The sequence below is a fragment of the Nicotiana tabacum genome, chromosome 20, assembly GCF_000715075.1.
Source record: "Nicotiana tabacum cultivar K326 chromosome 20, ASM71507v2, whole genome shotgun sequence".
NCBI lineage: Eukaryota > Viridiplantae > Streptophyta > Magnoliopsida > Solanales > Solanaceae > Nicotiana > Nicotiana tabacum.
Genome location: NC_134099.1, coordinates 155,766,240 through 155,784,625, shown reverse-complemented (window position 1 = coordinate 155,784,625; position 18,386 = coordinate 155,766,240). Strand labels below are relative to the sequence as shown.

General features: G+C 34.6%; 1 protein-coding gene and 2 pseudogenes across 2 annotated transcripts; all 3 read left to right on the top strand.

Annotated features, from left to right (window-relative positions):
- Positions 1-3,976: 3,976 nt before the first annotated feature.
- LOC107768253 (5-methyltetrahydropteroyltriglutamate--homocysteine methyltransferase-like) lies at positions 3,977-10,784 on the top strand. 2 transcript variants are annotated; one of them, XM_075241295.1, is made up of 7 exons: positions 3,977-5,920; positions 6,058-6,179; positions 6,279-6,583; positions 8,851-8,977; positions 9,363-9,473; positions 9,560-9,761; positions 10,449-10,784. In XM_075241295.1, the coding sequence occupies exons 5-7, from the start codon at positions 9,445-9,447 to the stop codon at positions 10,635-10,637; spliced, it is 420 nt and encodes a 139-aa protein (XP_075097396.1). In that variant the 5' UTR covers positions 3,977-5,920; positions 6,058-6,179; positions 6,279-6,583; positions 8,851-8,977; positions 9,363-9,444; the 3' UTR covers positions 10,638-10,784. The 2 variants fall into 2 exon arrangements, with proteins under 2 accessions (XP_075097396.1, XP_075097395.1); XM_075241294.1 differs by lacking the exons at positions 3,977-5,920; positions 6,058-6,179; positions 8,851-8,977 and having other exon boundaries at positions 6,444-6,583.
- On the top strand, positions 3,993-5,768 carry LOC107768256 (uncharacterized; annotated as a pseudogene).
- Positions 7,105-8,837, top strand: LOC142174906 (uncharacterized; annotated as a pseudogene).
- Positions 10,785-18,386: the final 7,602 nt, after the last annotated feature.

Genomic DNA, 18,386 nt, shown 5'->3' with positions numbered 1-18,386 from the left:
GAGACGGGTCGGGTTAGGTTAAAGCTTTGGGACCGTTCGATCAAGTTAATTCAATGGTCCAGATTGAAACGCCCGAAACGACGTCGTTTGGTTAAGGCTGGAGACGGATCGGGTTGGGGCTGGTTTTGGGCTGGACTGGGGTGGGTTTCCGGTGCATTTTATTTGGGCTTTGGGGATTTAAATTAACTTTGGCCCAATTCCGATTTCCTTTTCTTTTATTAATTATTTTCTTCCTAAATTGTCTTCAAAATTAAAACCAAAAATCCTAACTCAAATTATAAAACCAAAATTGACTTAAAATACTAATCCACTTCAAATAATATTTATCACAAGTAATTAAATACTAAAAATAAAACAATCACACAATTTGACATTAAACACTTTAAAAATGTAAAGTACGTTATTTTTTGTGAATTTTTCATTTTTGTAAAAATAACATTTTACTAAATTAACCAAAAATGTAAAATCAAATCATAAGTGCAGATGCTATATTTTTTGGTATTTTTTAATGCATTATTAAAATTAAATATGCAAACAATCAAGAAAATTGCACAGTAATTCCTAGAATAACACATAATTAAAGAAAAGGCCTAATTTTGAGAATTCTTTTGGAGTAATTCATGTGAGGCAAAAATCACGTGCTCACAGTTACTACACAGTGTAAAATTCCTCGCTATAGTAATATCAGTTGCTCTTCTTCACCGTGGTTTTTTCCTTATTCAGAAGGGTTTCCACGTAAAATCTTGGTGTCATTATTGATGCATTTCTATTTTTGCTGATTTAACCATAACTTAGTGTTTTGCGTTTATTAGTAATACCCTGAATATTATTTTTGCGGGTCTACTTTTCCCAACAAGCGGGTCATTTTCCATCGAGTTTTAAACCATGCATTAGGTGACCCTCGGGGATTTCTCGATTATAAAAAAAGTAGGGTTTTCTTCTTTTACGTGTTTCTAATCATCTTTGCCATTTTTTATGACAGATTCACACTCATGCAATTCAACCTTCAATGACATGAGCTGTTCCATTATGGACATGGATGCTAACGTGGTCACCATCGAGGAATCCAGGTCTGATGAGAAGCTTCTTTCTGTGTTCCGCGGGGGAGTGAAGTACGATGCTGGATTATACACATCCATTCGCCAAAGATTTAATCAACAGTAGAAATTGCTGTCAGAATTTGCAAAATGCTTGCAGTCCTTGATACCAATATCCTTTGAGTCAACCTCGACTATGGCCTTAAGATGTGCATGCATACTGAAATTAAGCCTACACTCAGCAACATAATTTAAAATGTAATAATGATAATAAAATATACATAGTGTGAATTAGCTAAAAAAGTGATGTCTTTAATATCTTCATAAGACATAAGTTGCATGAAATTAATATCAGAGGCAGAGAAAATATGTACCAAAAGTACTTCGATATTTGGTGGACACTATTATGCTTAATTAATTGTAACACCTTTTTTTTTTGGTTTTATACTCTCTGTAGTGTCTTTTTTGTGTCTAAAAAGCTTTTACTAATATTTGTTCAATTATTAATAGTTTTGTAGATTCATAACGAATTGATTGATTACATTTTAGAAATGAAACAGGGGATCCTTTGTTAGTTGTTCTATTCACAATCATAGCTGGGATGAATTGCTAACATCCCAACAAAAGTTCAGCTAAAGGAAGACTAGTTTCAAATCTTCAGCTTCATTTGCAGACTTCATCAGGTTGGCTATATAGAGATGGATACCAAGAACCAACAGGATGACAAGAGTCATTTTCATCACTTAGCTTCTTTAGGTGAGTCCTGGGCCGTTCTGAGGTATTGATAAGACGTTAGGTTCAAGCATTGACGCATTTCCATGATGGCGTGGGCATATTATCCCAAGATATTTGAGTAGAAAGACGTGACGTTCCAAGTCCTGACGCCCACAAGGTAAGATATGGAATTCGAGTCATGGTGCACCATGACGACTAGACATAGGAGTGAGACCTTGTGCATTTGTGATGCTAAGATGTGGGGTTCAAGTCCCAATACACGTCATTATTAGACACGATTGTCATATGTTTATTTATTATACATGCGCACATTTGAGTTGCGTTGATTAAAGTGAATGTCGGTTTACTTGGTAGGCGAAATCTTGCTAAGTGCCGATCACGACCTCCCGGGTCATCACATATTCTCGTTTGAATAAATAATAAGACACCCAATATTATCTCACACCGTGGAGGTCTGAGGAGGGTAGTGTGTATCCAGACCTTACCCCTATCTTGTGAGGATAGAGAGATTGTTTCCAACAGACCATCAACTCAGGAAAGCATAAACATCACATTAATGAAAATATAGATAAGAAGAGACAACAACAAAAAGCCATATAAAAGCAGAATAAAAACAACAAGGTAGTAAGTCATATAAAAGCATAAAAACAAAAAATATTTATTTAGAACTTTAACTGAAAAAATGAAGAGCAGGAAAAAATGTATTACAATATAGATATATTCACATCGTTATTTTGTACTTTAGACTCCTACTCATAAATTGTGCTTTCTCTGTTTCAATTTAAATAACGCACTTTCCTTATTAGTTTGTTCTAAAAAAAAAGACATATTTCTCTATTTGGAAATAAGTTAACTTTAAACTTTTTATTTTACCAACTTTATCCTTAATAAGAAGTTTTTATAGCCATACAAATGCCATGACCCTGTAAAGATTTTGCCCCTTAAACTTTTAAGACAACATATTTCAAGAGTCTCTTTTTTCCCTTAAATTTTGTGCAAAATCAAACTATCTCATTTAAATTGGAATGAAGGGAGTATTTACTAGGCATTTATTAATAGTAAAACCTATCTACTCATAAAATTTTGACAGAATACATAAACAGACACCTAAAGTTGGCCTCAACTATTGGCTAAACACTCTTACCAAGAACAATTTAGATACTTTATACTGGTTTAAGTGTATCTTGTGGACACCCGAAATCAGAATATGAATTACAAACGCAAATGACGTGGCAAATGGACAAATCAATAAATTACATGTGTATCTTTTAGAAAAATAAAAATAATAACCTTTTTTTAAGTTGAGAAAACCTTCCCCCCCATCTTATCTTCATCACAACTCATCCCACCGTGTCTTCACCCCTTTTATTATTTATCTTCTTCATCCAAAAATTTCACCAAAGTTACCACCTCCACTCTCATTCCTACTTCCAAACTTAGAATTTGAACTATTTTGTGGCTATGGTGATAAAAAGAATCAGAGAATGGGTATAAAATTATTTTCTTACCCATTCTCCAAATAAATAGAAGTGTTGGAATTTATTGTTACATATAACCAGAATTCATGGCAGAAGTAAAGACATGGAAATTACTCTTTTTTTTTAAAGTGATGAATACATTGTTTAACACTCAAAAGTAATTTTTTTAAGAGAATGCCAAAAATAATTTGTTTATCTAATACTAAAAAATTTAGTATTTCTCTAATGAATTGAGCAAACAAAAGTACTTCTCTAAAAGCTAGTTTTACAAAAAAAAAAAAAATTCTTAAAATAAGCAATTTTTTGTAGCCTAGCTAAATTAGCTAACTTCAAAATAAGCAATTTCTAGGGTTGAATGATTTAAAGGATAAATTTTTTACAAATTTGGGTTTTCTTAAATAAAACGTTTTGGTGAATTAAGCTTATTAAAATTTTGGATCTTTTATAAATTAAGGGGTTTTGAGACTTTTGCTTGGTTCTACATTTTAATATTCTAATATTTGTGTCTTTTTTTTTTCAACTGTTATTTTAGTGTTGTGGATTTTCAACTGGGTTTACTAGTTGTAATTAGCAATGGTGTTTAGTGTTATTATGTATTAACTCAAATATGTACTATTTGTGTTTGCAACAAAAGAAAAGTATTTATAGTGCAAACACTGGGGCACATAAAGAGAGAGCAGCACTCTCACTATTCAAATCCAAATTGTCGAAAGAAGTTGAAGAGATTCCTTAGCCATTGAAGATGGCGAGAATTTCTCTGCTGCGTTACTCTTGTAATGGTTTCTCATGCTTTGCTGTTTCACGTTCTGGTTCGGCAATTACAATCAGAGATTATTTTTCTTCTCAGAGCAACACATCTATTTCTTCGGCAGAGGATAAATTTGAGAACGTCAAGTGCTTAGATGATGCTTTGAGTCTTTTCCGTCGAATGGTCAGAGCTCAGTCTCTTCCCTCTGTTTTTAGCTTCTCGAAATTATTGAAGACTATGGTAAATATGAAGCATTACTCTGCTGTTCTTTCCCTTTTTCAAGAAATGCTGAAATTACGCATCCCAATTAGTGATTCCATCTTGAATATAGCGATTAACAGTTATTGCCTAATGCATTGTTCTGATGGCGGAATTTCAGTGTTGGCCATTTACTTGAAGAGTGGCATTCCATTTGATGTTATTACCTTTAGCACCTTACCAAGGGGACTCTTTGCGGAAAATAAGATAAAAGATGCCGTTAACTTGTTCAAAAAGTTGGTGAGAGAGAATATTTGTGAGCCTAATGAAGTCATGTATTTGACAGTCATGAATGGGCTCAGCAAAATGGGCCATACTCAAAAAACTTTTGATTTGCTTAGGGTAATGGAACAAGGAAGCATTAAGCCGGACACACCTATCTACAACATTGTTATACATGCCCTATGCAAAGATAGAATGATAGATGCTGCTATTAGCCTTTTGAACGAGATGAAACAAAAAGGCATTCCTCCCGACATTGTCACATAATTCATTGATTGACGGTTTGTGTAAGTTTGGTCTGTGGGAAAAGGTTAGGACTTTGTTATGTGAAATGGTAAATCTTAATATTATCCAAATGTGCAAACCTTGACCATAGTGACTGATGGATTATGCAAAAAAGGGAAAGTTGAAGATGCTGAGGAGGTAATGAGACACATGATTGGAAAAGGTGTAGAGCCAGATGTGGTCAGCTACAATGTGATAATCGATGGATATTGCTTATGTGGCCAAATGGATAGAGCAAGGAGACTTTTCGATTCGATGATAGATAAGAGCATTAAACCTGATATTGTTTGCTATAGCACTTTAATAAATGGATACTGTAAGAAAAATAAATTGGATGAGGCCATGGATTTGTTTCATGAAATTTCTCGAAATGGATTGAGACCTGACATTTTCACCTACAGTATTATTTTGCAAGGTCTATTTGATGTTGGAAAAATTGACTTTGCGCAAAAATTCTTTGTTGAGATGCAATCTACAGGGCTCAAACCTAATTTATGCACTTAGCTCATTTTGCTCCGTGGTTATTTTCAAAATGGACTTGTCGAGAAAGCTATGTCACTATTTCATAAGTTGGAAATACATAGAGAAGATACTGATATTGAATTTTACAATATTGTAATTAACGGATTGTGCAAAAATGGTCAGCTCGACAAAGCTCATGCTATTTTTGAGAAGCTTTCTTTACTTGGATTGTTTCCCGATGTGATAACATACAATACAATTATAAATGGATTTTGTCTAGAAGGACTATTAGATGAAGCTAAAAATATGCTAAGAAAAATGGAGGAGAATGGTTGTTCGCCAAACAATGGCACCTACAATGTTATTCTGCGAGGATTTCTCAAGTGTAGCGAAATTAGTGAAATGACAACTTTTTTGAAAGAAATGACTGAAAGGGACTTCTCATTTGATGCAAGTACTGTAGAGTTACTAATAGATGTTATAGCGAAGGATCCTTCTTTGCTTAACATGATACCACAGTTTCACTCGGGAAGTAAGAAGTGAATATTTATTTCACTTGGCTTATTCAGCTATACTTATCACTGTGATACAATTTTCTTTTACCTCTGCGAAAGAAATCAGATCAATGGAATTGTGGAAGCTGAAAGAATGGCAATTAGAACACTGCGAGCTTTCCAAGCAAGCTTATTGAGGAGGTACATCAGTTCTAATATTTGATTGTTATGCCACTCTATTTTAACTTGGAAATCATGTTTTATTGCACTCTTAATATGAGAAATGATGCGAGTTTCCTTATGCATACACATTATAAGCCCAGGAATTATATTTTCAGATGAGAAGCTTCTTCCTGTGTTCCATGAGGGAGTGAAGCATGGTGCTGGGAATAATTCTTCTCCAGGAAATAATACTCTTCACAGATTTTAGAGCTAAGAAAATTTCGACAAGAGTACAAGGGCTAACAAGTTCGTTTTATATCTGCTAGTGCAGGTATTTCTTTTAATGTTGTTATGGTTTATGCGTGTATATTAATTTTTATATCTCTGACTATTGAAGGATCTCGGAGGAATGATATGTCAAATATATCACAGAGGAAATCAGCAAAGTAGTCAAACTCCAGGAAGAGCTTGACACCTACGTTGACTGATGTTTTGTTGCTTTATAGATTTTAGACTTGCTATCAAATTGCTCTGGCTATTAAGGATGAGGTTGAAGATCTTGAAAAGGCTAGCTTTAACGTTGACTACTGAAGCTGCTTTAAGAGAGGGTTTGCTCTTAGGAAGACTGAGGAGGCTTTCTACTTGAATTGGGCTTTACATTCATTCAGGATAACCAACTGTCGTGTTCAAGACACTACCCAGGTTGATATTTACTCTAGTCAAACGATAATTATCTGTCAAAGTCTTCAAAAAAAAAAAATCTCTATCAACGTCTATTGTGCTTAGCTGCTTATTCAGAAGTTTCTTCCTACATCAGAATTTCTATCTTAGGTAGCCTATGCATTTCTCCACTAAACTAGCTTCTAAAATTCATGCTCCCTTCACTCAAAGAACATGACGAAAAAAGGATAAGAATATAAATTAGACGAGTTTAAGGAATGTGTGTTTCCCCACATTTCTGAAAGATTAACATGATGTCCAACGGTATTGCAAGGAGGGGACTGAAAGATTCATGAGCTACTTTACATGTATAAAATTGGTTCCTTCTTTCCAATTGTTGTCCAGTAAAGCTAAGTGCTGCATAGATCTGGGAGGTGTTTTGTTTTTAATGGGGAACACGTGATGTTAGTCACACTTACTGCTGAAGAACTTTGGTAGTTAAGTGAAGATAGGTAGAGGGTTGGGTCATTATCCACCAGGTTTCGAACCGTGGGCCACCTCGCCCTTGCAGATTTCTCGGTTATGAAAAAGTAGTATTTCAGTTCTTTGACATGGTTCTAATTAGCATTTCAACTGGGTTTACTAGTTGTAATTAGCAATGGTGTTTTGGTGTTATTATGTATTAACTCAAATATGTACTATTTGTGTTTGCAACAAAAGAAAAGTATTTATAGTGCAAACACTAGGGCACATAAAGAGAGCAGCACTCTCACTATTCAAATCCAAATTTTTCGACAAATACATAAATTAGGCATCCCAATTAATGATTACATCTTGAATATAGCGATTAACAATTATTGCCTAATGTATCATTCTGAATGCGGATTTTCAGTGTTAGCCATTTACTTGAAGACTAGCATTCCATTTGACTTTATCACCTTTAACACATTATTAAGGGGATTCTTTGCTGAAAATAAGATCAAAGATGCAGTTAACTTGTCCAAAAAGTTGGTGAGAAAAAAATATTTGTGAGCCTGATGAAGTCACGTATCTGACAGTCCTGAATGGGCTTAGCAAAAGGGGCCATACTAAAAAAACTTTCGATTTGCTAAGGGTAATGGAACAAGGAAGCATCAAGCCCGACACAAGAAACTACAACGTCGTTAGTGATGCTCTTTGCAAGGATAGAATGATAGATGCTGCAATTAGCCTTTTTGAAGAGATGAAACAAAAAGGCATGACTCCAAACGTTGTCACATATAGTTCATTGATTGATGGTTTCTGTAAGTTTGGTCAGTGGGAAAATATTAGGACTTTGTTCTCTGAAATGGTAAATCTTAATATTTATCCAAATGTGCACACCTTGACTATAGTGACAGATGGACTTTGCAAGGAAGGAAAAGTTGAAGATGCTAAGGAGGTAATGAGACACATGAATGAAAAAGGTGTGGAGCCTAATGTGGTCACCTACAATGTGATAATTGATGGATAATGCTTGCGCGGTCAAATGGATAGAGCAAGGAGCCTTTTTGGTTCCATGATTGATAAGAGCATTAAGCCTGGCATTATTAGCTATAGCATACTAATAAATGGATACTGTAAGAAAAAGAAATTGGACGAGGCCATGCATTTATTTCATGAAATTTCTCGAAATAGATTGAAACCTAGCATTGTTACATACAGTGCTATCTTGAAAGGTCTATTTGAAGTTGGAATAACCGACTTTGTCGAAAAATTCTTTGCTGAAATGCTATCTACGGGGCTCAAATCTAATTTAACACTAATTGCATTTTGCTCGGTGGTTATTTTCAGAATGAGCTTGTTGCAAAAGCTATGTCGCTATTTCATAAGTTGGAAATAGAGAGAGAAGATACTGATATTGAATTTTACAATGTTGTAATAGATGGATTGTGCAAAACTGGCCAGCTCGACAGAGCCCATGCTATTTTTGAGAAGCTTTCTTTAATTGGATTGTTTCCCGATGTGATAACATACAATATAATAATAAATGGATTTTGTCTAGAAGAGTTGTTAGACGAAGCTAAAGATATGCTAAGAAAAATGGAGGAGAATGGTTGTTCGCCGGACAATGCCACTTACGATATTATTGCGCAAGAATTTCTCAAGTTTAGCAAATTTAATGAAATGACAACCTTTTTGAAGGAAATGAATGAAAAGGGCTTCTCATTTGATGCAAGTACAGTAAAGTTACTAATAGATGTTATAACGAAGCATCTTTCTTTGCTTGACATGATACCACAATTTCACTTGGGAAAGAAGAAGTGATTTATTTCACTTGATTTATTCAGGTATACTTTTCACTTAGACGCAATTTCCTTTTACCTCTGGAAAGAAATCAAATCAATGGAATTGCGGAAGTCGAAATAATGACAGTTAGGACATTGCTTAAGCTTTCCAAGCAAGCCTATTGAGCAGGTAGATGAGTTCTAATAATTTGATTGTTATGCCCTTCTACTTTATCTTGGAAATCATGTTTTACTGCACTCTTAATATGAGAAATGATCTGAGTTTCCTTATGTATATACATTATTAGTCTAGGAATAGCATTTTCAGTGCTATTTAGTAGACTTCAGTTATTATAATTTTTCATCATTTTGAGAATCAATAACAGCTTCCTTTCAGATGAGAAGCTTCTTTCTGTGCTGGTATAAAGATAATGCTCTTCTCTAGCGTTAGAGCTAAGAAAAGTTCGACTAGAATGCAAGGCTTACAAGTTAGCTATCTACTAGGGCAGTTATTCCTTTTAATGTTGTTATTCTTTGTGTCTGCATATTAATTGTTTTTTCTCTGACTATTGAAGGATCTCGGGGGAAGGAAATGTCAAGTATATTACAGAGGAAATCAGCAAAGTAGTCAAACTCCAGGAAGAGCTAGACTTTGTTATGCTTATGCCTAAGAAGCAGGCACTGAGGTTTGAATTTTTAAGCTTAAACGCTTTTCTTCCCCTCATTCAGCATCTCATACATCTAAGTCGACTGGTATTTTGTTGCTGTTTAGATTTGAGACTTGCTATCAAATTGCTTTGGCTATTAAGGATGAGGTTAAAGATCTTGAGAAGGCTGGCATTAATGTCATTCAAGTTGATGGAGCTGCTTTAAGGGAGGCGTTGCCTCTTAGAAAGCCCGAGGAAGCTTTCTGCTTGAACTGGGCTGTGGATTCATTCAGGATAACCAACTTTAGTGTTCAAGACAGTACCCAGGTCGATATTCAGTCTCGTCCTTAATCTGCAAGTCAAATGATTATTATTATATCTGTCAAAGTCTTAGTCTTCAAATTTTTTTATCTCTTTCAAAGTCTGTTGTGCTTAGCTAATTCTTCAGAAGTTTCTTCCTACATCAGAATTTCTATCTTCGGTAGTCTATGTATTTTTCTACTAAACTAGCTTCTGAATTCATGTACCTTTCGCTCAAAGAGCAGTAATATGAATTAGATGAGTTTAAGGAACATAGTGTTTTCCCCGCATTTCTGAAGGATTAACATGATGTCAAGCAGTATTGCAAGGAGACTAAAAGATTTATAAGCAAATTCATATGTGTGAAATTGGTTCTTTCTTTCCAATAGTTGTCCAGTAAAGCTAAGAGCTGGATAGAACCAAGAGGTGTTTTATGTTATTGGGGAAGTTTTTCTTTTAAGGTATTTTCTTCTTTGTCCCAGGGTTTTGGTTTGGTTGTAGAGCACAACGCGTGATGTTAGTCGTACATCATGAGTTCGAATCTTGCTGCTGACAAAAGTTTGGTATTTAAGTGAAGATGGGTAGAGGGGCAGGTCATTATCCACCGAGTTTCAACTGTGCGCTAGTTGGCCCTCGGGGATTTTCTCGATTATAAAAAACTACTTTTTTCTTCTGTTACGTGGTTCTAATCATCACTGCCATTTTTTGTGACAGATTCACACCCACATTTTCTATTCAAACTTCAATGACATCGTCCATTCCATTAATAATATGGATGCTGATGTGATCACCATCGGGAACTCCAGGTCAAATGAGAAGTTGCTTATTATGTATGAAAGTAGAGGCATGTTACTTACGTTAGTCATCCTCTTAAACGTTGAGGCTAAACTGAATCAAGGATGACTATAGCTACCATCTACTTAGAGCATTTTTATATTTTATTTTCTGAAACATTAAAGTGTTGTTTTGGAAGTTAAGTGGATGTTAATATGATCTTCTAGGTAGTTCTTTGTTCATTCCCCTCAGTTATATATCCTTTTATTCTGTTTAGTTGTGATTGCTGTGAAAAAATGACTTCCACTCTCTCTCTCTCTCTCTCTCTCTCTCTCTCTCTCGTGGAGAAACACTTAGTTGTTCCATATCCAATCTTACATGCTACGATTGAAACCTTAGCTGTACCTTGAAACCTGATAAATTTCCGTCTTTTCAGTGTGTTATCATATATGAACTCAGCATTCGGCTGTTATGTCGATACATGATTTCTCAGATATCTCAGGTGATATAAGACATGAAAATAAGTTACTGTGATATGTGACGTTTTCATCCGATTATGAACATGTTGTTTGGAGAATGTTAACATTATACTGAATAGTGCAAAAAATCTCATCTAGCAGTTTAGCAAAATTTTCATTTCAAAGAGTCCCTGTAATTTCTTTTTGTGTTGTATTTTAGTTGCAGGTGCACTAGACAGACTCATACTTTATACTATATTTTTATTTTTATAAATAAATGCTAAAAAGTATGTGTACATATTAATAGGTGCACCCACTGCTTTTAAATTCTGATCAATCATTTATGATTTACTACCCTTCTAGAAAAAAGACAAATGTATTGCATACATCATGTTGGTGGGAGGAGGTAGGAAACAGATATATTGAATCCATTTTCTGTCTTTTCTTTCCTTTCCTTTTTGCACAATTTCAGGCCAATTCACAAGGGACATTAAGCATTTGACCACTAGTAACTTATGCAAAGTATTTGTGACTTCGTGAACCAATCTTTTAAAAGAAATCATGCCTCCATTTATTTTGGAGGAGTCACTCAGAGCATTCAAGATCAAATCCTTCTTAAGTTAGGATTTCCAAAAGGCGAGCTCCCCTTCAAATATCTGGGAATCCCCCTGTCCACTAAAAAGATCTCATTACTACAATGGCAACCATTGATCAACAAAATGGTATCCAGAATCTCATCTTGGACCGCAAAGAAACTATCATATGCAGAAGGATTACAATTGAGGCCTATTGTAGAAGCTACTTATGGTCTGGTACAAACACAATCACAAGAAAAGCACTAATTGCTTGGGATAAGGTTTGCACTCCAAAATCAATTGGTGGCCTAGGCTTGCTAAATATACGACTATGGAATAAAGCTGCAATAACTAAGGCAAGTTGGGATATTGAGCATAAGGCAAATAGGTTGTGGATCAGGTGGTTACATGCCTACTATATCATAAACCAACAATTTAGTCAAATGCCTATTCCTCAACGGGCAAGATGGATAGTGAGGAAAATATTTGAAGCAAGAGAAACAATGGCATTAATTCAAGATACCAAAACAGGCAGTTTAATCAAGCAGATTTATCGTAAGCTTATTGGTGATAATGAGAGAATAACTTGGAAGACTTTGCGATTTGGAAATGATGCTAGACCAAAAGCTCAATTCACAGTTTGACCGCAGATGCATGGGAAGCTACTGACTGTTGATAGATATGTCTCATGGGGGATAAATGTTGATCCTATATGCAATCTATGTAACAGTCACGATGAAACAAGAAACCACTTATTCATGGAGTGTCCTTTCTCTAACAAAGTCTGGGAAGGAGTGTTGAAATGGATGCAGGTTCCTCTCTTTAGGACATCACGATGGGAGCTGCCGGAGAAATGGATCATTAAAGCATCAAAGGATAAAACACAAAAGAGCTTCAAATCTTTAAGTTGGCTTACACTGAATGGGTGCATACTATGTGGATTGAGAGAAATCAGAGAAGGTTTGAAAAAATAGCAAAGAGTCACAGTCAATTGGTGAGGGAGATAGCATATGTTTGTAATATCCGGGCGTGTACTAGAATTAAAAATCTGGTTCAGCAGCTTAATATTTAGTTTAGCTCTAGTAGTTATGCAGTTCTCTGTGTTCTAATAGTAGTAGTACTAGACTAGATAGCAGACCGTGATGTAGTCTAGCTATGGATCCTCAGTGTAATCATTCTGGTAATTAGTAAAATCGTTAGTTACCAAAAAAAAAAAAAAATCATGCCTCCATTAAGTGGCGGAACCACCTTAGGCTAAAGGGTGTCAGTTTGACACCCCTTTACCGGAAAATTATACTGTATAGTTAGGCTAAAATTTTATTTTTATGAATATATACTGTATGTTGAATCTCCTTAGTTTTTTTTATGTGTTTACTTTTTTATATTAACACCCCTTAATGAAATTTCTGGCTCGGTTACTGCCTCCATTGTCTAATTGTATTTCTCCTATTCTACAATTCCCACATGACAATAGAAGGAACAACACAAACTACTAATTTCCGCCAACAACAACCATTTTGTTACATTGATGTAAAGTCCAAACAGCTCCTGAAAAATATCTTAACAAATTATTAGCAATGGAACATGATGCATTGTCTCCTATTTTAGATGCCTACAACACCAGCACCTCGATACAATTTAAAATTTCATGCACTTGTAAACGTCCCTAACTTTCTTGAGATGCTTCTCTGTTTTCTTTCAAAATACATATTATTCCTTAACTACATTCCATTTCTTTGTTTATAAACCGTTTCTTTATTCTACAGGGTTCTCTTATACAGTAAAAAATTAAACTTGAGAAGAACTCCTAAATAGAAATCATCAAGTGTAGGAGCAAAGTTTGAGGTTAAAACTTCTAAGAATTGCTATGTATTATTTGCTAAAATTTATTGAGAAAAAACAACACGAGTCAATAAATGCTTATTTTTTATGAATATATATATCTTATCAATGAATCATTAATGCAAAAATTGTAACACTCCGACCCTTTATCATGTCTATTTGCACTATAATTGTCCACTGATCATGTGTATAAGTTAACAAAACTATCTATGACGTTTTAGGATCATCAGACAGAAAATTCGGTTGCGGCACCAGAAACAATATTGTTGGTGTTGCATACTTGGAGTAATCACAACAAAATTAAGAAAATGCAAATGACAGTGTACCGTGATCGCAGCAAAACGTGAAAGGCAAACGATTAGTTATTCGTCAAAGTTTCATTTATTCAATGATCAGAATTAAACGGGGATATATAGTTCGGAGACGTAGAACAAAAATTCGTTTATTTACATCAAGCTTTCGAGGGCTCATTCAAAGCTTACTGGAACTATTACTCAATAGAAAATAAGAGCTTTAGTTTCGGCTCATCAGAATAGGAATAGGAAAAAGAGAGATTTTCGTCGTTTGTGGATCACTCAGATAAACGAAGTAATTCGCGAAAGGGAAATATCCTATAGTTAAAGTAGATTAATACGCCATATGTACAAGAGACATTTACTTCTTAACCGCAAAATACTTGCACAAACAGCTACATCAAATAGGAATTGTCTTTATATGATTTCGAACGAAATCATAAAGGAAGTAGATCGGAAAGAATCCACCAGAATAATTTAAATGGAGTTCCCGGGAGAATGAACTCTAGGAAGGTAGAAAAGAAATTAGTATGAGAAAATATGTTAAAGTAGTCAAATTGAATGAACACATTTAATTCAATAAAAAAAAAAAATCTTTTTTTCTGATTCATTTTTTTCCCTTACGACACGATACTTAAATCTAGATAACTCAAATCTAAATTCTTGTAATTGTGATTCAAGCGAGGAAAAAGTAGTCTATTTATTTCGGGCTTTAAAACCAGTAGTTCTAGTGGTCGACTCGGTTCTTTCAAATTGTTTCTCATTATTGAGAAAGGGTAACAAAGATAAAATACGAGCTTGTTTTATAGCAAGAGTAATTAATTATTGTTGTTTCAAGGCCAATCTATTCACTCGTCTTATTTATAATTTTCCGTGTTCACTAATAAATCGACTAACTAGACTTATGTTGCTATAATCAATTCGATCCCCGATTAAATCGGGGGCAAATGCCTACGAAAAGATCACTTGAATCTAAGAAAAGGTCGCTTGGATTTATCCATGGTTTGCTTGTTTAATTGATTCCTTATCCCTAAAATCCTATTTTTTAATTCTAATTCAGTTTAAATACACCCAAAATATAATTTTTATAAAAATATGATTTGTTTATTTTCTATTTATATATATATATATATATAATGCCAATTTTCCCCTTCCTTGAAAGGGTAAGACACAGGTACTTGGTTCACTCTATTTCTTCATCTCCCCATAAATCGTATGTTTATAATAATAGGGACATAATTTTTTCAATTCTAATTGATTCGGCATATTGTGCCGGTTCTTTTGAGTAATATATCTAAAAATACCTCTTGATACCTTATCTGTTTCGGACACAACTAGTACTTCCCCTTGGCCATTAACCTCATTTGGATTTTTGATTTACTCAACTCCTCTATTTTCATTCAAAACGAAGAAAGGGTAATATAGAAGTTACTGTGAAAGTTGACATTTTCATCCAATTATGGACAATTCATTTGGAAACAAATGTTAACATTAGGCTGAGCATAGTGAAAAAATGTCTCATCTAGCAGTTTAGCAAATCTTTTGTTTTAAAGTCCCTGTAATTTCTCATTATGTTGTAATTTAGTTGCATGGGCAGACTCATACTATATAAACTTTTGTAGAAAAATTCAAAGAAATTCTAAAAAGAATGTGTACATAAAGCCTCTTATTCTATTATTCCATTGGGTAAAACAGACAAAAGTCTCATTGTTCGTGGTGTTGCAATGAATTTCATTGGATGATAATAGCATATAAAGATTTCTTTCTACTTTCTTCTCTATCTAAGTGCCAAGTTTTAGCTCATAGGTGAATCATTTATAAATTACTTTTCATTTTAAAAAAACAAACAAATGTATTGCATGCATCCTGTTTGCAAGAGGAAGAAAACATTTAATCAACGACAACTACAATAACTACACCGCAGTTCCAAACAAGTTGGAGTCGGTTTCATGGGTCCTCATTCCATGTCGCTTCCAATATATATAAATAATAAAATCTTGATAATGACAGGAATGACCAATAGAAGAGCGCCCGGAAGATTAAGGAGAAGTGTGGCAAACTGTTCTAGTTGAACCAGCTTTGAGTTTGTCTTAGCCTTTGCATCCATTTTCTGTGTTTCTTTTCTTTCTTTTTATGCTAATATGTAATGCTTCCTTTTAGCCTTTGCTCTTTGTTCTTGTTGATGGAAACGATGGAGGAGAACAAATAATTTTGTATTTCTTTTTATTTCTTGACTACTTGTTTCAACGATAAATATCTTCCTTTTTTAGGCCGTATTGTAAAAAAAAATTAACTCTATTATTTTTAGCCAAATAAAAAGAAGTATTAGCCAAAATAATGCAATTTCAACAGTGTATTTACTTCTATTCATTTTTGGATGCTATTGTTAGTAATCTGTATTTGTAAACTAATTCTAGAAAAAACAGAATAACATACAAACAGAAAATGTAAAGAAACAAAAATCAATTCGAGCCCACTGAATTCACAGTGTTTCCTTAAGGAATTTAATCTCCTCCTAGTACCCAAGGTTATGGATTACTTCCTCCCAAGATAGAACGAATTACACATTGGTGTAGTGGTACTTCAAACCCCAGTGTTTCAGCGAACACAAAGTTCGGTAGTTGGGCTGAAATCTGAAGAGGTGCAACTCTTCAGAATGGCTGTTTATGCAAAACGGCCATAGCATAAATGCCATAACATAAATGGCTATTTACTCAACAATAAAGAGGGAAAATTGAAGAGGGAAGTTTAATTTTCAGTTACACAACTGAAAAACGGAAAACCGATTGGATTTAATATTAATATTTATTTTAATATTAATCTTCTGTTATTAAAACGAATATTTTATAACATTTTTGTTAATATTTTACTATTAACAAATAAATTTGGTCCAAAAAATTAATCAATCAATCATTTGACCAAATCCAAATCCGAATCCGAAGCCGAAACTGAAGTCGAAGCCGAGCCGAGCAAGTGACGACGATGGCGATGACGACGCGAGACTTGCCTTCTTCTCAACTCTTTAAGAGCTAGAAGAAGAGCAATTGCTTATATACCCATAAAAAACCTCTTCCTCTTCCAATATGGGATAATGTTCCTTCATCAAGGGGGAAATTTAAAATTTCACTTAAAATTTCATTTTCCTCCATTTTCCATCCACCCATACTTAAAACCCCAACAATCCCCACATGAATGGGGAGTGGCTATATTATGGAAATATGCATGAAAAACTGTGTGATTCGCAAACAAGGATTAATTACATCTGGATAAGTAGGTTTCCCTTTGAACTTTTCGTAGTGACTTAAGTCAGATATATTCGATCAATCGGTAGATTTGATATCTTTGAACCGTCAAACTTTAGTGTATACCTAGACAACCATAAGTCACACAATCAACCCTTAACCGTCTTTGGTTCTCATTGTTGTGTTCGTTTCAGCCATGAACACCGCCTAGTTTCATAAGTGCGTAGAGAACTGGCCTTACAAAGTTCTCCTTGAAGCGGCTAACAATTCACACTTATATAGGTGATTCCTAAACGTGTCATTCCGTAGATACACTATTTGATATATCCCGTATCAAATTTAGAAATCATTAAAAATCCTTAATGTTTTATCCTTGGTACTGAACATTGTCTCATCACGAGAATGGACCAAAAGTTTAGTTGACAATGTTGAACGTCATTAATGACTTTATTTGATCTCCTTGAACCTAGATCTTGGAATCTCCAGTCTTCTAGGTAGAGTTACCGCCAATATGACTTATTCTCGGCCATAGTCCCATTTCGCTTGATGATTTCTCAACTACCTCTCTAGTTAGGCCTTTTGTAAGTGGATCCGACACATTATCACTTGACTTTACATAGTCAATCGTGATAATTCCTCTAGAGAATAATTACCTAACAGTTTTATGTCTTCGTCGTATATGACGAGATTTACCGTTATACATAACAGTCTCATCCCTTCCAATTGCCGCTTGACTATCACAATGTATGCATATTGGTGCCAACGGTTTGGGCCAAAATGGAATGTCTTCCAAGAAATTTCGGAGCTATTCAACTTCTTCACCGGCTTTATCTAAGGCTATGAACTCAACATCCATTGTAGAGAGGGCAATACAAGTTTGTTTGGACGACTTCCAAGATACCGCTCCTCCACCAATAAAGAATACATATCTACTTGTGGACTTAGAATCAGCTGAACCGGTGATCCAATTTGCATCACAGTATCCCTCAACCACTACAGGATATTTACTGTAGTGCACTGAGTATGTTCTAAATATCCCAAAACTCGTTTCATTTCCATCCAATAAGATTGACCTGGATTGCTCATGTATCGACTCAATTTACTTATAACACAAGTTATATCTGGTCGTGTATAATTCATGATGTACATTAAGCATCCCAACACACGAGCATAATCGAATTGTGATATGCTTTGGTATTTGTTCTTTGCTAATGCAAGATTCACGTCAATTAGAGTCTTTGCAACTTTAAACACTAAATGCTTGAATTTTTCAAGTACTGTCTTAATATAATGAGAGTGTGACAATGCCAAACCTTGAGGAGTCTTATGGATCTTCATCCCCAGAATTAAATCAGCAACTCCCAAGTCCTTCATATCAAACTTGCTAGTTAGCATACGCTTAGTAGCATTTATGTTGGCAATATCATTACTCATTATCAGCATATTGTCCACATATAAGCAAACAATG